The sequence below is a fragment of the Dipodomys spectabilis genome, unplaced genomic scaffold (genome assembly GCF_019054845.1).
Source record: "Dipodomys spectabilis isolate Male_0828 unplaced genomic scaffold, ASM1905484v1 ptg000060l, whole genome shotgun sequence".
NCBI classification, from domain to species: Eukaryota; Metazoa; Chordata; class Mammalia; order Rodentia; family Heteromyidae; genus Dipodomys; species Dipodomys spectabilis.
In genome coordinates, this window is record NW_024870737.1 from 2801755 (window position 1) to 2822195 (window position 20441).

The following is a 20441-nucleotide window of genomic DNA, read 5'->3' on the forward strand; positions in this document are numbered from 1 at the left end:
CAAGCATTGCTACCCCTCACTTTATTTAAAGTATTATTGTGAAAGAAGAAGGTGCATCTGCACTCAGGTTGTAAGTAGAGTTCTCAGGCACAGAGATACCATATGATGCTCTCCAGCTCAGGCCTGGCCTTTTTCCAATGGTATTTTGCTGTATTCAAAATGATACTAGGTGGATTCTAGGATTCTTTAGAGAAGCTGTGTGTCAGATGTTACATCCCATGTCCAGAGTAGTGAGCTGTGATCTATCTATTTCATGTTAGCTGTGGTATTCTGCACACCCCAAATTGCATTCTATCTCCAATGGTAGTCCTAGAAACTGCTCTAAGTTTCTCACTAATTTATTGTTCAACTTTCAGCTCATGGAATGTGCCTGTAAACCAGGCAAACTTAAGGAGAAAGAGAGGACTGTAGGATTAGGTTCCCATGAGAATTTGAACAAGGCTGTCTTTGATTGACTGCTGCTGAAATACAGCATTTTGCTAATTATGAATGAGCATTATGGAAGTACCTCTGAGGCAGCCTGTGGCATCTCCTTCTCCACTTGTACAACAAAAGCTGCTGAGCTATAAATAATTAATATTTATGATGAACAAACTCTATAAACTATGGACTCTAAATTTTCAAAAACAATTTTAGCTTTTTTTTATTCTCCACAAGGAAGCATAACTTTGCACAATAGATTTGTTTCTGAACATGCATGTAAATTGATGTTTAGAAAATCAAATCATATCACAGATGTATGAGACGCATTTATGACTTAGAGGGAACCTGCGATGAATCATTTTGAAAGTGAAAGACTCCTTTTAAGGGTGAAAATTTATGTTTCTATCTATTTGGAAATATATGCTGGAATTTTTGTGACAGGTTGTGTCAAGTGGGAAAACATTTATATAAGTCTTTTCTTCTTTTATTCCGTGTAAAGTTGTGTGTTAGAATCATTCAGTAATAACAGTCACGTCCCTGTAGTAGGATGGATACATGGCTATTTTCTAAGAGTATATGGTTATCAGATTATCATGGTTCACCTACTTTATTGCTTGATTTCTTTATGAAAGTAGTAAATAAAATTCTACTCACAGGAAACTGCTTTGAAACTTTTCAATATATGCACCATTTGCATTCTTGGAGTTAAACTAAGAAAAGTGGTTTTACCACAATTTCAAATTTAGGAAATTAATGACTTCAAACCAGAAATATTTTAATTGCTCCAAAATCAATTGTCTCATTAGTTATCTCTCTCCCTTTCCAATCATATCTTGTCCAACTTCTATATGAAATTAAATGACACAAACCTGAGTTGAAATTGATTCTTTAAAAAATTAAGTTCCTTTGTTCAGCTCTAAAAATATTCAGAGCAATGGAGAGATTCATACTTAGAAACATCTACTCGTCTGTAAGTTTTGAACAGAACTTCTAGAAGTGAAACACACAATTTGTCTAGAACATAGAAATATCTTTACTTGCATTGATATACTTATTTTACCTAGTATTTTATACTTTTACAATAAAGGTTCTAGTACTGAATATGATATGTGCAAAGTTATACCAAAGATTAGAAAGCTATAAATGACCATCTTTTGATTCCATTTTATAAAGTTAATTTATATCATATTCAGAATCCAATTGCTAAAAACAAATATTTCTTGGTTTAAATTATTAGCTTCCAAAAGTGTTTTAGACCCTTTATTAACGTGCCACTTAACTAAATTCCTTATAGTATACTTTCTCTCTTGAGGGAAGAAAAACACATTCTATTGGGCCTGAAAAAAAACTGTACTAAAAAAGAAAATCTAAAACACAAATATTTTTAAACAATGCATATCTAGTTTATGGCAATAGTATCTTAAGTCAGTGCTTAGGAATAAGGAAATAGCACCTTGGTGGGTTATTTTTCATAGTTAACTTAGTAATATGTTTACTCAGTCACGATTATGATTATATACTGATATACAGCATATTCTATGTGTGTCTTCTGAGATCCAATTCTTTTGAAGCCTACTTAAATGTTATTTTATCTTCCTTTCTAGCAAAAATATTCTTATTTCTCAAAGGATTCATAGCCTAACAATAATTAAAGTCAGAGTCTGAAATATCTTTTTAGACCAATGAGACAAAAGCATGGATGTGGAATGTGGAACGATATGCCCAGGCAAGGAAATTGATTATTTCACAGAATGGCAAGGGCTACTCTATGCAATTTTATTCAAAAGCTTTCTAATTCACATAATTTCTCTATGCATACAAAGATGCTGTGATAATCTCCAAGAACAAGAAGAATGTCTCCAGCACCAAAGGGGATGCATTCAAGAAATTCTAGCCATTCTTCATTTTCATACTTGAACACTAGAAATGCCATGAAATAGCATGCAAAAGACTCAGTAATAATGCTTCTATTTACCATAAGCATAAGTAATGACAATAGCTAATGCTTACTGAGACTTTTAAGGTTCAGGCACCATGATATAATACAGGAAACATTTACTACTGCTATGACATAGGTATTGTCATGATTTCCATTTTGTAGATTAGAAACTAAGTAATAGGGAAGTAAAGTAACTTTTCTAAAATTACATGGCTACATGATGAAACCTAGATTTGAGCCCAGGCATTTGGACTTAAAAATATCTGAACTTCAGTTTCTACAGTGTATTCTTTTTAGGCATATACAATGCATGTACATATATTTCTTTGTGTGATACAACCTTTTCAATATATTCAGGAATGTAGGGATAAAGTCTATCAATACAGTATTACTCCAAAATAGTTGACGCATTCCAAATCATTCTTTCACTGCCTACCACATACTCGATAATATTTTCTGATTATTTCATATGTCCTGTACCACTTGTTGAGGCAACAGGCAAATGGATTCCATCCCTTCCCCCGATGAACTCACAAATTTGATATAGTATTAACTAACTTAGGTTTTGCAGTGCTTATACTTAGCTAACTTGTGGCATTTGTTGGAATCACTATCATAGCCTTCTTTGTATCTGAACTGAGCAAGCTTGGATGAAGAGGCTCTCAAGTAAGGTGAGAAGCAATTCTACCTCACTGTTTAAACAGAACTACTTTTATTAAGATACTCCTACATCAGCTGAAGATGAGCATTGAAATGGCTCCAATATCTCATCCCAAGTTCTTGATATTGCCATTTGGCTTTGGAATTTCAAATCTGTTATGAGTGAAAGAGAAGGAAAGAACCATTTTTATATATGTGCCACTAGAAACACACACCAAAATCTTGTCTTGAGCATATCATAAAGGAATAAGAGAACAGAAGAAAGGGAAGGGAAGAGAAAGGAAGATGAAAAGAGGGGAGAGAAGAAGAGAGGAGGGAGATGGTGAGGAAGAGGGAGAAGAAGGGAGAGAAAGAGAAAGAGTGAGGGAAAAGGCAATGGAGGAGAGGGCAAGAGAAAGGCCTAACCAAACAAAAACTATGCTGCCATGGAACCACAGACATAGTCACAACTAATTATCAAGCCAAACCCACCACAATATGCTTGCCTTTGCAGAGAGAAATTCACTGCATGAAAGAATCCTAGAGTTACCAATGTGTCATCTTTCATCTTCCTGAAAGGCAAGACACTATATTTCTTGTTTCATTTCCTGGCTTTAAGAGCCCCCATGTGATTTCAGCTCTTTATGCCACTAGGCAAATCAGTGACCACTTGTCTTCTTGATCAGAAACTCTGTCATGCTGCTGTTCTGCATTTTCCAAGTGCCAGAGGCCTGGATATAGCAATGTATGCTTTGAAAGTGGCTGCCATTCAGATCCTGAGGCTAAAGGGGGTTGTCTGGCATAGACCAACCCCCAGCAGTATCTTCTCTGAGTGTCTTTACATCTTTACTGTGCATCTTGGCTTCCTGCCACCATGAATACTGAATATCACAGTTCTTTCTGAATAGCATACATTGAGCTGAAGTTGATTTAAATTTCATGCAGCAAACAGCTTTGCTTAAAACCACAGCTATTTCTTATATTAAAAAAATCCATCAGGATATAATCTCTTTGTCTCCCTTCCCCAAGACACACAAACTCTTTCTAGCAGACAGACAGGCAGATTATTTCAATTAAGAGGCTGTCGCTGACAATTGTAAGCAACCTTTCTTCAAAGTTCATGGCAGCGCTGCACTTCTAAATATCTTAGTGACTCTGTCAGGATCTAATTTTCAAGGTATGGTTACCATAGTAGCAACTTGGAATTTTAATCCAGTAGTAAAAGGCAAGACAGGTCACTAGTTTTAGGTCCTCTTCAATCTCAGAAGAAAAAAAAAATGCTGCAAAAAAAAGCATGAAGATAAAAGAGGGAACCTAAGCCCAAATTCCATTCTGTAAAACAGAGATTGTCAAAAAGTATGTGATTTTACTAAAGTTTTCAATTTGTCTACAAATGCTCAAAGTATCACTGATGCGAATACTGATTCTTTTGCTGTGAGTGAGTGGGAAAAATTCACTCTTTGTAACATGGTAAAACATGGTGGGACTCTCTAAGAGAGGAATGACACATGTGATTATTGATTTCAGTCTATTGCCCTCGAACAGCATTGGCAGTTGATCATTTCATGAGCACAACACTTGGGAAAAATGATCCTATTACTAAAAAGAACAGTCAATTAGGAGTCAAGAAGCCTAGGACTGAGGAAGGACAACAGTGTTGGCTGTGCAAACTTGGGACCTCCTACTTCAGCAACACTAACGGGATTTTCCTCACTTTGAACAAGGATAGAGCCCCTTCATGAGCTCATCCAATGACAGCAGAATTCCCTAAGGATTTTGAAGACTATTTCAGTTCTGTTTTTATTATATGGAGGAACAAAGGCTCAGAAAAATAACAAGTGGATTCATCAAGTTACATGACAAAGAACTGGGAGAGGTGAGATTTGAGCTCTCTGCCCTGGAAATAGAGACCACAGCTGTGGTCATTCTAGGGCTTCTGACCCATGCCTCCTCTCATAAAGAACTGAAGACAAATGTAAAGGAAAAAAAGAAAAAAACATATATGTGGAAAATATATAGTAGCAAAAACTAGAAAGTACTATGAGTATTATTTTGTGACATCCCTGTAGACTTCATAATACATAATTTAATTGATAAGGAAGCTAGAATGTACCATAAGATGTTTAAGTTCTGAATTGAAAAAGTCTTGAATGAAATTCTAGCTCCTTCAACAACTAGCTCTCTGATCTTAAGAAAGTTATTTCATTACTTCTATATGAATTCTCTATAAAATTGGCTTCATCATATCTAGCTTTCAGAGTTGTGAGTCTACAACATGTAAACCAGTGAAATGGTAGAATACAAAGAACACAGGCAGACTTTGACAGTTAGCAATAGCATTGATCGTGTGCCCACAAATATTCATTCAGTACAATGCCAGAATGTTTTAGAGGACAATCATGGAAAATAGTGATATGGAGATGATAATATCAATATCCATCTCATAGGGCTATGTGGAAATAACAAGCTGGTGGTTATAAAATGCTTGAGTGCCTACAAGTGGCAAGCTATAATGACCATGATCCCAGTATAATTTATTTTCTTTCTTTTTAATCATATGTTCTATGAATATCATTTTGAAGAAACTTAGAATGACTTTTTCATGTCTACATAGTCTATAGACAATTTCTAGATATTGTGTACCTTGCAAAATGATTTCTCCCTGAAAGCCTAAGACTATTCAATATGAAGATCATATTCAATATGGAGTCTTTTTTACACTGGGAAACTTTTTTTCATAACATCTCCAAAATATTAAACAGTATAGCTGGCAGAGGTATAGGATATGAATCACTGAATTTCATTCTTTTGCAGGTATCTGTCTCTCTGCCATCATACTCTAAGTCACTTTGGGAACTTGCCCAAGGACAAAACAATGTACTAAAGGGATCTTCTGGTCTATCTAGGGAGTCAGTATCCTACTAGATAGCAAATTAAATACATTTTATCCATTTGGTTTTCAGAAGGCATACAGCAAACCTACCTAAGTCCATTTGGTCTAATCTATCGAAAGCTTGGCAGTATATTTGGAGATGCCAATCAACTAGCTTTGAGACTGTTTCCTTTTCTGGTTTTGCTCATTAAATGTAGATGGACGAACCACTAAGAAAGGCATTTGCCACATTTTTCAAGTGATTTTACAGCTATAATTGTGCATGCATTTGTGATACTCCACCAACACTGTTTCCAACTCATCAGTAAAATGGAAGGGCTTTTAGCTGCTCTCAGAAGGTGTCAAGAACGGACCATTTAAACAAAAACATTCCCAGTAACATAATTGTGATGGAGAAACTGAGTGTTTTTGAGCTGCTTGATAGGATGCAAAAATAAAAGGAATAGTTGAGGAGCAAGATGGCTATTTCTTGTCATCTACTCTGATCTTAGTTGTTTATGTTTTCATTCTTTTCTCTTACAAATTTCTCAGAAATGTCCATGAGGCATGCTGACACTGTTGGTATAATTGTTTTTCACTGTAGCCTGGAAGACTTATCAGGGCTCTGACTGATGAGTTCTAGCCCTGTAGCTATCTGGGGAATTTGAGAACAGAACAGCATGTTTGAAGAAACATGTAACACCCTCAATTCTAGTCATAGATCTGCCATTCGCTAGCTTAAAGACTTTGTGCAACAATCTCTCCCTCCCTAGGCCTGGTTTCTTCTTACCTGATCCCTAATATGATTACTCACATGTTCACATGAGACTTTAAAATGTTTAATCACTATGAATATGAAAAGTATATGTAAGGATAGCATTTTATAGTCTAATAACTTATGAAAGACTGTGCACCTACACATATGCATGTCGTTAGACAGGACAACATTAGAGTGATCAAATATTCTGGAACAGAAAATGTGTGTGTGTGTGTGTGTGTGTGTGTGTGTGTGTGTGTGTGTGTGTGTGTGTGTGTGTATGAGCACATGCATGTACTTGTATGTGCATTATTACAACACTAAATTCAATTTCATGACTGAAGATTTTTAAGATCTAGTATCTTGTTCATTAATTCCAGTATTATTTGCTTTCCTTTCAAAATATTTCTGAGTTTTCCTCAAAACTCAAATACATCCCTGTGGTCATGATAACAGATGGGAATATTTTTCAAAAATTATTCCAAAATGAGGATATAGACACTTTGCAATGATCAAACAAATTATAAATGTCTCATGAAACCAACTCAAATATCAGACTTTCTTTCTTCTTTTTGCTTTAACATGGGAAATTGGAGATTTTGAAGTGAGAATTGTTGTTTCCATCACATGCAACCACAATCAATCTTGTATGGATTTTTCAGCATGGTACGAAGTCCTTGCAGGCACGCATCCTTCAGACTCCCTTGGAGGGATCATCGTATGCTCTGACTACAAACGATATATACTATGCATCTGACTATAAACCCTGAGGTGAGGATGAATATGACTGTAGAGCAACTGTATTCGTATATGGAGTGTATACATTACATGCAGTGTATATATTATCACTGAAGACAGTGATAATATTTGGATCTCTGGCTTAAATCAAATGACAGGTACCACTTGGGTCTGAATTGCCCAAATGCCTGGGAAAGATCACAACTGACTTCAAAGCAGTAAGACATTTGCAAAGTACCCTACTTGAGGGTGGGACACAGGAATGGAATAATAGCATCTGTACCTGCTCTGCTTGCAGTCAGTCCTGGCTTCACTCTTTGCTACTGTGGCACTTTGAGCAGTTTACAGAATGCTTCTCTGTTTTTTAATGATGATGAACTCCATGGACTTATTATAAAGAGACTGCATGGGAAGTACGTGGTACTTTAGTTGAGTCCCTGCTGTTGTTGGTAAACCTGTAAGCTGCCTCACACTGCGACCTTGACAAGAGATGTACAGTATTTTCCTCTGATTACCAGTGTCTGGTCCATAGTCTTACATGTGATAGTGGCCAAATGTATATTTGTTGAAATGAATGAAAGTGTAAATGAATGAATGAATGAAGGCAGATATAGATGGAATGCATTGTACTGACAAACGAACATTTCAAATTGAAAACCCTTTGTATAACTACTGAAGGATAATTTTACAAATAAATAAAACTAAATAAAAATAGAAATATTCAATTTTTCCCCGAGAGAGGAAAAGAGAGAAAGACATCTTTTTCTCCAATTATAAAGGTGATTCCAAATCTATCTGATGCACACAAATCCTACCATAAATTGGTCCCATGAAAAATCACTGCAAAAATCAAATCTGTTCTTTCAACTACACTAGCTGAGTACCAACATTTATGTTTTCCATTTTTGTAATGGAAGTGGCAATCTACCGCTCCCTTTCCAAGAGCTCCAGGTTTCAGTCTTGGCACCCATCAAGCTACAGCAGCACATCAGTGCTCCTTGATGTGAACATCCAAATGCCAATATTGCTTGTTGTCACATTAGCCAATATACAATCCTCAACACAAAATCCTCTTGATGTCTGATTACTCTTCTTAAGGACCTCATGCTGATTCATTTCAAACTGTGAATTACCTTTAATTCACAGCTTGAACAGGCTGCCAAATTTTGTTTGCTCTGCTCCCAGGTGGCTGTCCCTGATGCAGTGGAGAACTTCCAAAAATATATTAAGTACTTGGGAAAAGTTGGCAAGCTCTGAGACATGGGGCATACAATTCAGGTTAAAAGCAAGAATTGGCATACTTTTTTGGCTTAAAAACCAGAATGGCTGCAACCAGTGCATGTCAGAGATTACCACTTTATGGACAGAGTTACGTTAGCTTTTGCAAGCTTCAAACTGATTATCAATATTTCTACATTCCAACTACCAAATCACATATTCAGATTAGAAGTAATCTGATTAAGAAATAACAGTCATTTTTTTCCCCTGCCACATTACACAGTCACTTTGCTCCTGAAATTGCATGTAAGTAGCAGACCAAACATCCACTTAGGGAAGAATATATGAAATTGCTAGAGAGTGGGTTATTGCTCTACAATACAGCACAACAGTTCCTTAATCTCAAATCAAATTCACAAAGGAAATAGTTTCAGCGATTAAAGTTTTGGCAGTAGGATGGCCATGGTTATAATGAACGTGAAGGGTTTTTTTTTCAAGTTTAAAAATGATAATTCATCTAAGAAATAATGCAATGTTTATATCAGTTTTAGCAAACTGGAAAAAATCTCATAAGCTTTATATTCTCTAGAGTAATAAAAATCTTCATAATATTTAGAGGAAAGTTTAGAAGTAATGATATTTTAGTTAAATTAAGAAATTTTGATTCAGTTCTGTATCTTCTATAGCAGTGAGGTGCACTTTTTGGGGGGGAGCTGATCCCCATTAATTGGCTCTACAAGTCTCCATAAAGTTAGCATCCAGGTCCCAAAGAGCAAATGTGGTGTGCCAAGTCCCTGAACCTATCAATTCTCATAGGGAAGGATAGCTCAAAAGAAAAAGATGAACTTTACAACTTCGGTGGGGGAGGAGGAGGGTTGGTGGGGGGGCGAGGGGTGGATGGGATGGTAAGGGGAAACAAAGGAGGAGGCTACAATGCTTGATAAGAAATGTACTCATTATCTTGCCCATGTAACTGTAACCCCTCTGTATAGTATTTTCACAATAAAAAAAGAAAAAAGAAAAAGAGGGGCCTTTGAATTCACTGAATCTTCAGCCTTCATGAAAACTGTCCCACCAAAAGGCAGCATTACTAACATGGTCTTATACATGTTTGTAATCAAAATGTCCATTTGAGATGAGTGAACATAGGTAGTTTTTCTACAGATTTTAAATGGATGAGGACTGGGTTCTATTTTTGCTTTTCTCATTTGCACCGTGGAAATAATGTGTAGTACCTCCAGTTTGGCTGGTAAAGTTAACAGGATAATGTACTTAATAAGAACCTCATAGCTGTGTTCAGAAGCATAATGGTTGTTATTTGAGACTTCTGCCATTCCTGAGATGGGATAACTTCCTTTTCCTCTACCTACACTACATTCAAGCATTTGTTCATGAAGCATGCATATCAACATCTCACAGGTATACTGAGGCTGGTCAAAACTAGTTTGGATCCATATGGCCTTTCATTAGCTCTCTACATCCATGGTTGGCTGTTTTCAAATCTATAGTTAGTACTATAAGTAAATGGGCTGGTTTTATGGCATGGAAAAACAGCATTATGGCTACATCTGTCTTTATATTGGGGCTTTTATGGAAACTATCCAGGTATTCTTGACAGCATGGCTTAAAACGTAAGAGCTGTTTGGTTAAAAGGGGGTCTGGATGGTTTCCAATTGGACCAAGTCCAATTGCTAATGACCAAGTTTAGAAAGGAACTTGATATTTGTTGTTGCCATCTTCTCAGTAGTAATCACAAAACTAACTGAATTCAAAAGCTGACTGGCTGGGCAAACATGTGCTCATGGAAGTTATCTGTGAATTCTTCTCAGGACACCTGTGTACATGTTCTTAGTTCCTATTTATGATGGATCCAAAACCCCAAAAGATCATAGGTTTATGTGTAAAGATACTATATGGGCAAGTGATTGACAAGAATCTCTAATTGGCTAATAAAGAAATAAAACTCAACTAAGAAAAACCAACTTCTTTTTTTCTTTTCTTCCTTTTGCTTTTTAATAGCTCCATTAAAAAGTACACAGTTAACACAATATCTGATGCAACCACTGAGGCCTGAATCTGTTCATCAAAATGGGTACATCTATTAGATAGGATAATTTCCTATCTAAAATAAAAGATGTACCACATTACTATATAAATGTATAATTCTAAAACTCTGAGAAATACAAATTGATCTCCATAAGCTTATGTCTCAGTCTCTTTCCTGGTGGACACAGCATTTTTAGAGGCTCAGAATGCCACTGAATTTAGAAGAGTTGGGGAAGGATTTTCCTATTATTTCTTTTTATTTGGTGGTACCAGAACTTGAACCCATGGCCTTGAGATTGGTTTACAGGTGAGCTACCACTTGAACCATATCTTTTAGCCCTCTTGCTTTATTTTTCAGGTAAAACTAACCCATGGTTTTCATACTCATACTTCTTACATAACTGAGATGAAAGACATATTTCATGGCATGTAGCTTTTTGGTTGAGATAGGGTCTCACTAACTTTTTGTTAGGTCTGGACTGAATCTGTGATTCTCCCCTTCTCCTATTTAAGAGTAGCTAGCATTATCCAGCATATGGTCACTGAGTAAGGCTTTTTCAGAGGTAGAGACTGAGGGAATGTAGTCAGGGTGAATGACAGGTCTTATATTACCTATAAATTATTACTAATATTATTTTGTGGAAGTACTAGGGCTTGAGTCCAGGGTCTTATGCCTGCTAGGTAGCTGATCTACTACTTGAGCTACTCCACTAATCCCATTTTGGATTTATTATTTTCAGATAAGGTCTTATTTTGTGCCAGGAACATCCAGGACCATTATCTGTTTCCCTTTTGGCCAACTGGATGACAGTCATGGACTACTACACCTAGTTGTTGGTCAAGATGCAGCCTCAGGAATGTTTCTGTCCAGGCTGTCCTTGAACCCATGATTCCTCAATGTCTGCCTCCTGAACAACAAGTTTCACACAATTAAACCACCATGCCTGGATAACTCCTAGAAATTATTAAGAATTAAATGTAAATGTGTTTTAATGTTGTTACATGTAATTACTCAACAGTTTGCTTACTCTTGAATTCTTACAAATACTTGTGTATACCCATATGGATACACTCATTAATTTCCCTTAAAGAACTTTATCTGTAACATTTTAAATAAAGATATGTTGCCCTGTGATTTAAACTCATACCTTCTACATCTGAGGTAGGTTAGTGTTCTCCCCCACAATTACAAAAGCCACAGAATGAGTCTCAAATCCAGTTTCTCAACTTTCCTTTTCCAGTGTTTTTGCCTTACAGGCATTTAAAGTACTACTTGGAGGATATAGGATATAGATTATGCACACCCAATAGAAAGCTATGTATGTTAGCATAGCAAAGTAGACTAAATAGGAAAACATGCAGTTCTCCCAAAGGCCAGGTCAGGCTCAGAGGAAGAGACAAGTGTCAAAAATAAAATAAAGAAGGATCCTGTGCAGTTGATGCCTGTACTCAGTCACTGGGGCCAGTATTTTCACCTGGGTGTTCATGCATGCAGTCCTTATAAACAATCACACTGAAATAGGAGTTCTGCATTTCGTCAGCCAAAGCAAAAATGCCATGATGAGGAAAATGCATAGACTGTCCCAGCAATTAAGGGATTCTGTTTTACAAGACTCTAATCTCTCTCCAGTTCACTAAGCAGCAGGGAGCATGCCACACGCATTTGCTGGCCTTGGGTGAGCTGCCTTGCTGAATTGGGGGCAGCTTCCCACCAAGCTCCAGGCTCAGCAGTCTTTCTGCAGTCAGAGTGCTCTTAATTACCTGGTAGATTACCCTGTCAAATGGAAACTTCTAGGAGTTGACTTCAAAGCACATTGTGTTGAAGGATGGGAGAGTAAGAGTGAGTTGATAATTATTTAGAAGCTAAAAATAAAAACTTTATTACAACCAATCTATCCTATGTTAAATCCATACCCTACCATAAGAAGAGAACTTATTCCACCCCAAATCTAATGGACAGTGGTTGGACTTTAGAACAAGCAGCCCAAATTGGAGAAAGCCATTCATAAAATAGACTCAGTGCCTTTTAGTTCTACCAACACTTCCTATAGACAATTTAAGTCTTATTGACTGTACTATATACTGCAGTGCTATAAAGTGCTGTTTTCTGAAATGTAGCCTCTAACTATAAAACACCATTGACGAGTTTATTTCTGTTAGTTATAAACTACTGAAAATTGCATGCTATAGTGTATGTGGAAAGTAGCATATTTCACACTGGGAGCCTGATATTCATTCATGCTTTAGCAGCAAAACCATTTTACAACTGGAAAATATAATTTTATACTTTTTAGTGTTTGCAAACATATATTGATTTTCTAAATGTGTGAATATTTGCACACAGGCATTTTTGTTTTCTTTTGTTTTAAATGGAGGTAAAATGAGGTAGAATTGGAGGCAAGGAGACACTATAAAAGAATAATAAAGCACCTGGCTCCAGTGACTCACAGAGTCACTCCTAGGAGTAGCTTCTAGCTACTCAGGAGGCTGAGATCTGAGGATCATGGTTCAAAGCCAGCCCAGGCAGGAAAGTCTGTGAGACACTTATCTCCAGTTAACCACCAGAAAACCAGAAGTGGCATTGTAGCTCGAGTGGTATAACACTCTCCTTGAGCTGAAGAACTCAGGGACAACACCCAGGCCCAGACTTCAAATCCCATGACTGAAAAAAAAAAGAATAATAAACCATGGGAGAAAAACAAGGGAGGTGGTAACAATGTTTGACAATTTATGTACTTCTTATCTTAAGTATATAATTGTAACCCCTCTGTACATCACCTTGACAAAATTAAATTAAAAAAGAATAATGAACCACTTATTAGAATAACAAGTGGTAGGGTCAGTTCATTTATATGATTAATGGAAAATCCAAATTGAAGAATTCCAAACATGTTTCCAATTTATCCCCTTTTCTTGTTTTCTCTTGAGTTTTTTAAAAAATTAAATATATATATTTATTGTAAAGATACTGTACAGAGGGGCTATAGTTACATGAGTAAGGTGATGAGCACATTTCTTTCTTACTGAGCATTGTTACCTCCTCCTTTATTTATCCCCTACCACTCTTCTCTCCCTGACCAAATCCTCCCCCCATCCCCTGAAGTTGTAAAGTTCATTTTCAACATAGTGTCTTGCATATCTCATTGCTACAATGGGTCAACCTGTATCCTTATTTTAGCATTTTGTTATTTCCCTTCCCCTCCCTAAATTAGAAAAATGTATCTACAAGATGCAGTGCACCAGAATCAAATACAGTGAAAACAAGGGTTTTACCATGGGGGAAGAACATACAAAAAATCATATAGTACATTATAAGTATATTAAAAACAATAGCAAGAAAGATAAACCTCTTATGTCCCTATCTTGGGGTTCAATTTGCTTAGCATCATCTTATATGGACATATGTACACAGCTTTTGACTTTTTGGGATTGTCCTAGACATACAGACCCCGAATAGCAAAAACAATCCTTAGCAGAAAGAACAGTGCTGGAGGAATATCAATACCAAACTTCAAACTCTACTACAAAGCCATAGTAATCAAAACAGCTTGGTACTGGCACAAGAATAGACCTCAGGACCTGTGGAATAGAACTGAAGAACCAGAAATAAACCCACAGACCTATAGCCACCTAATCTTTGATAAGGGAGCTAAAAAATAGAATGGAAGAAAGATAGCCTCTTCAGTAAATGGTGCTGGCAAAATTGGTTAATCACCTGTAGAAAACTAAAGCTAGATCCTTATATATCACCCTGCAACAGAATCAACTCCAAATGGATGAAAAACCTCGAAGTAAAAGCAGACATTCTGAAAACATTACAGGAAGGAATAGGAGAAACTAGGGATCCTTGGCAAAGGCCAAATTTTTCTTAATAAAGATCCAGAAACCCAACAAATCAAAGCAAGGTTGGACAAATGGGATTGCATGAAATTGCAGAGCTTCTGCATGACAAAGAACATAGCTAGCAAGATCAGTAGAAAGCCCACGGACTGGGAAATCCTTACTAGCCACACAAGGGTCTCATATCTAAAATATATTTAGAACTCAAAAAGTTAAATCCTCCAAAAACAAATCCTCAAAGAAACAACCACCCAATTAATAAGTGAGCTAAAGATTAAAGAGAGACTTCTCTCAAGAGGAAATAAGAATGGCCAATAGACACATGAAGAAATGCTCAACTTGTCTAACCATAAAAGAAATACAAATCAAAACAACATTGAGATTCCACCTCACCCCAGTTATAATCAAGAACTCTAATAACAATAGAAGCTGGAGGGGATGTGGCCAAAAGAGAACCCTTTTGCATTGTTGGCGGGAGTGTTAAACTTGTTCAGTCACTCTGGAAAGTAGTATGGAGGTTCATCAAAAGACTCCACATAGAGCTCCCCTATGACCCAGCAATCCCACTTTTGGGCATTTACCCAAATGATCACAAACAAGACCATACTAAAGTTACCAGCACAACTATGTTTATTGCACTATTATTCACCATAGCTAAGATTTGGAACCAACCCAGATGCCCCTCAGTAGATAAATGGATCAAGAAAATGTGATATATATATATATATATACATATATATATATATATATATATGGGATATATATATATATATATATATGGGATATATATGTATAATGGAATTCTATGCCTCCATAAGAAAGAATGATACTGCTTCATTTGTTGGGAAATGGAAAGACTTAGAAAAAATTATATTAAGTGAAGTAAGCCAGGTCCAAAGAAACATAGGTCCCATGGTTTCCATTACTTGCAATAACTAGTATATGTCTTGAGGTGTTTTTTTTAACTTGAGGATTTTTGATGGTTGAAGTTGAAATTTGAATTAGAAGGCACAGATTAAGCCTTGGGTCTGGTGATGGGGTGAGGATTGTGGGCCTTTAATTCAGCACTACAACAAAATATATAGTAGAAACATCATTGGTTTTCACAGAATCTCAGGCTATTTGAGAGACATTCCCACTTGTCTTATGCAATTATTCGTGATCTTCCAAAAGGTGAGCAATTTGCTTCGAGTGTGCCATTAAGCTACTTGAGTGTCATAAATTATTTCATTTTGAAAATTTTCAAGTATGTACTATTGCTCATACAGAAAAGTCAACTTCCATTTTCTATTATCAGGAATGAAAGAAGTCATGAGAGAAAGACTCCCCTGGTACACTCTTGGGCAAATGGATATTAAGAAATCTACAATAGTTAATCTGAGGAAATTAGTTTCTGCAAATTCCTCCTTCACTTAACATTAATAAAAAAATAGAGACACTGCTGAGTGAAATACAAGTCCCTGTTTTTTTAATTTCAACCTAGATTACCATGTAATGTTTTCTTTTATCTCTTAAATATACAGATGCCATATGACCTACAAATAATAGGGCGTTAGGTTCCTTAGTTATACCAGGAAATACAACATTTCATGTTCAATAGGAACATGGCTAGGAACATTTTATGTTCCTAGTCAAAAGTAGATGACTATATACAGATGTCTGTTTCTAAAGTTATATGATGATAAGTAACTTGTCAAAAGGTAGAAAACAAACTGTATAGATAGATATTTTTCCTAACATAATGATTGGTTTACTATTCTAGGTGTTGACCCAACCAGTGTCTACATCACAGTGCCTCATGATGAAAACTATTATGCTAAAATTGTCAACCCAAGGTGATAATATTTAAAGGAAGGCCTTTTTGGAGCCAAGCACATCATGAGGATGGAATCTTCATGGGGATTAGTACTTAAAAATAAAGTCCCAGAGAGATCTTTTGTCATTCTACTTTGTAAGGTTTGAGTGAGAATATGCTGTCTATGATGAAGTGAGTCCTCACCAAATACCATTTCTACTGGTGCCTTGATCTCTAATATCCCAGCTTTAATATCTGTAAGAAATATATTTTGGCGGTTTATAAGTTACCCAGTTTGTGGTATTTTGTTATGGCAGCCAAAAGAGATTATGAGAATAGGAAATCTAATTATTCCTGTTAACCAAAGTACACACTACAATGATTGTCCATATTCTCAAGGAACAGGAAAGAACAATAGGGAACAAGCTCAACATTGAGATATTATTTCCTTTGCAAGTATCCCTAAAGAGGTGTGGTTTAGAAACCCAAGTACTCACAACTCAAATGATACTGACTTCGTCGAAGCTCTGCTAGTTGGGTCACTCCACTCTGAAAAGAACAGACACCATTACTGCCCATGCTTCCACCGTCAAATTATTATTCAGTATTAAATTCATTTCAAAACATGTAGCCCTTCAAGTTCATTTCCTGGTTTCCTGATATAACAGATTTAAAAAGGAAGTAGATGGATATATCAAAATATCAATTTTGCCCTCATTCTTTCATACTTTAATTATATTAAGTAGGAAAGAGGGAAAAGTAAAGGAGGAGAGAATATGGATGCCTGAACTAAAAAGTAATTAAAAAAACAGTACTTACTTTGTAAGGTGAATCCTGGGGTCAGATGTTGAGATTCCTATAAGAGAGAACATATGACATTAAACATGAGTGAAATGGTAGAAAGGGGGACAAAAGGTGTAACTGTTATTTCTGCAGATGTAATTTGACTATTCTTTGTAAACAGGAAATGACTGTTTATAATTCCATAAATTACACCCTATGACTCTACTTGAAGAACAAATATTTGTTAGTCAAAGTTGCTGCCACAGCATTGTAATGGCCATTTTATTCATGTTATAGGGAAGACTGGTATCTATTTGGGAAGAATGACTAACATATATGATCTCTTGGTGTGTAACTTCTTAACTAGGCAATGATGCTTCTGAGGAAGTTCAAACAAACAATGATCATGGCTTTTGTAAAATCGTAACTAAAACTATAATTAAGAGATATTGTTCCAGAATCATAACACATAAAAGAACAAGTGGATAAATGGGATTGTATCAAATTGAAGAGTTTCTACATGGCAAAGGACATAGCTAGCAAGATAAATAGAAAGCCCATAAAATAGGAAAAGACTTTTACCAGCTATGCATTAGACAAGGACCTCATATCTAAAATATACATAGAGCTCAAAAAATGAAACCTCCCAAAAACTTATCGTCAAAGAAACAACAACTCAATTAATAAATTGGCTAAAGCCTTAAAGAGAGACTTCTCTGAAGAAGAAATAAGAATGGCCAATAGACACATAAAGAGATGTTCAATATCTCTGGCCATAAAAGAAATGCAAATCACATCATTGAGATTCCTCCTCACCCCAGTAAATGGCCATTATCAAGAAAATTAAAAATAATAGATGTTTGAGGGGATGTGGCCAAAAGGGAATGCTGCTATACCATTGGTGGGAATGTACACTTGTTCAAACACTCTGGAAAGCAGTATGGATGTTCCTCAAAAGATACCTATAGAGCTTCCTATGATCCAGCAATCCCACTCATGGGCATTTATCCAAATGACCACAAACCAAACCACCCTAAAGCCACCAGCATAACCATGTTCATTGCAGCATTGTTTACCATATCTAAGATATGGAATCAATACAGATGCTCCTCAGTGAACGAATGGATCAAGAAAATGTAGTCTTATATACAATGGAATTCTATGCTTCCATCAGAGAAGAATGATATTGTCCCGTTCATAAGGAAATGAAAAGACTTAGAAAAAATTATACTAAATGAAGTAATCCAGACCCAAACAAACATAGGCTGCATGGTTTTTCTCATTTGTAATAATTAGAATTAGTGCTTATAAATCTACAAGTAAACCCAACGGATACTAAAAGACAAATAATTACACTTGGACATGATTAAAGCACAGGGAGAACACAGGAGGATATTCTTAGGAGAGGATCACAAGGGCTCAAAAGCTATGTGCATATGATCATATAAAATGATGGTGATTGAAATGAATTCCAAGAAATTGAAACAAGAGGATTTTATTTTATTGTTTGTGGTTCTTCTTTTCCTGTTTCCCCTCTTTTGTCATGGTTTTTTATTTCTGTACCTTCTGCTTTGTATGTAAGTTTATCTGATTTGGGGCAAGAGAGGGAAAGTACAGAAATGATGGGTCAAAAGGTGAACTAAGTATACTAAAAAAATAAAAAATTAAAAAAATTAAAACAGGTAAACTAATTCAGCAGTTAGAATCACTAGATACTATGTTGGAAATGGACTATATACAACTTGGGAGGGAGGGATGTTGGGAGGGGAAAACAAGAAGAGAATAAGGAGGGGGTAACACTGCTCAAAAGGAAATTTATTCATTACCTTACTTATGTAACTGCAAATTTAAAATTTAAAAAGCGATACTGTTTTCCCCTTTTATAGAAACCACTCCAACATTCTATCATAAGTATAACTCTTTTTTTTGGGGGGGGGGTCCAGTTGTGGGGCCTGAACTCTGGGCCTGGGCGCTGTCCCTCAGCTCTTCAGCTCAAGGCTAGCGCTCTACCACTTGAGCCACAGCGCCATTTCTGGCTTTTTTCTTTTTGCTTATGTGGTGCTGAGGAATTGAACCCAGGGCCTCAGGCATGCAAGGCAAGCGCTCTACCACTGAGCCACCTTCCCAGCCCCCATAAGCATAACTCTTATGAAGGGGCTGTACCTCATCTTGTAAAGAAACTGTTCTTTGCACTTCATTACAAATCTGCTGAAGTACAAAAACAATTTGAAATATGTTTTAGTATGTTATTTAAGGGGATTCGCATTTGACTTGAGAGTTATTCTTTGTACAATGTATTCAGTATTTTGAGAAAACTAGACTTACATTCATACTGCTTCCTGAGATTTTGGCACAACTGTGCAACAGAGGCACTATAGTGATGTTCAGGTTACATTAAGTATTGTATAAGTCCAATAAAAATTTGTATGGATTTCAGGGTAAGCTTTCTAAAATTGGAGACAATTAATTGAAGTCATAGCCTGGGGAGATAGCTTTTGCCTCCCATATACAAGGCACTGGGACTTATCCCCAGAAGTCTCCCCAAACACTAAGTAGAATTATTTATATCATTTATTGCCTCAAATAATCTATTCATGAAGTTTAAGATTGTTACTCCCTAATATAAACACAGCATGCTTTGTCTCAAAAATAAAATAAACTTTGCAATTGTGTTTTAATCAGAATTGAACTGTTCAATCTACTGTGCATAACTGTGCTTCCCAACAGATTTGTGTTGTGAGATGATCACTACTCCATCAAATAAATAACAGGTAAGAAAAGCCTTTTTAGCTTAAGAGCTTCCATTGAGCCCATGCACTTTGCTGTTCAAAAGCTTTTGTACCATCACTGATAGAAAACCGTCTTTTGATAAAGAACTCTAAAAACCTGGGCCATCCAATTTCTACCCTTTAGAAAATAACAGATGGAAGGGAAGGGGAAATATTTTCAGTAGTATAACTATAGGGAAGAAATAGAGTTGTAAAATCTTATAGTATAGGTGTCCATGGAAAATGATACAAGTTAAAACTTAAAAAGTGTAAAGTCAGTGGTATTTACCATAAAAGTAAACAATCTACTTATCTTCTAAGCCTCTAAGGGCATAATTACAACATAACATAATAGTACAGCATGGTTTAATACTTGATGCTGATACTTGTAAAATTGTTATCAAAAGCCAACAAATGTATAAAGAGAATATTATATATATGTATATATAAATAATGTATATATGTATATATATAAATAATGGATATATAAATAATGGATATATACATGTATATATATAAATAATGTATATATATATATATGTATATATGTATATATAAAAATAATGGATGTATATGTATATATATACATGTATATGTATATATATACATATACATCCATTATA

The 20441-nt window shown here is 35.9% G+C and overlaps 1 protein-coding gene across 1 annotated transcript in view; it reads right to left on the reverse strand.

Annotated features, from left to right (window-relative positions):
- The window catches only part of Aff2 (AF4/FMR2 family member 2), a 321215-nt gene that overhangs the window by 130402 nt on the left and 170372 nt on the right, over positions 1–20441 (reverse strand). The window contains exons 6-7 of the mRNA XM_042680414.1: positions 17087–17123; positions 16783–16816 (exon numbers count right to left, since the gene is read on the reverse strand). Coding sequence (XP_042536348.1) covers positions 16783–16816; positions 17087–17123 — 71 coding nt within the window. The remainder of the gene's footprint in view (positions 1–16782; positions 16817–17086; positions 17124–20441) is intronic.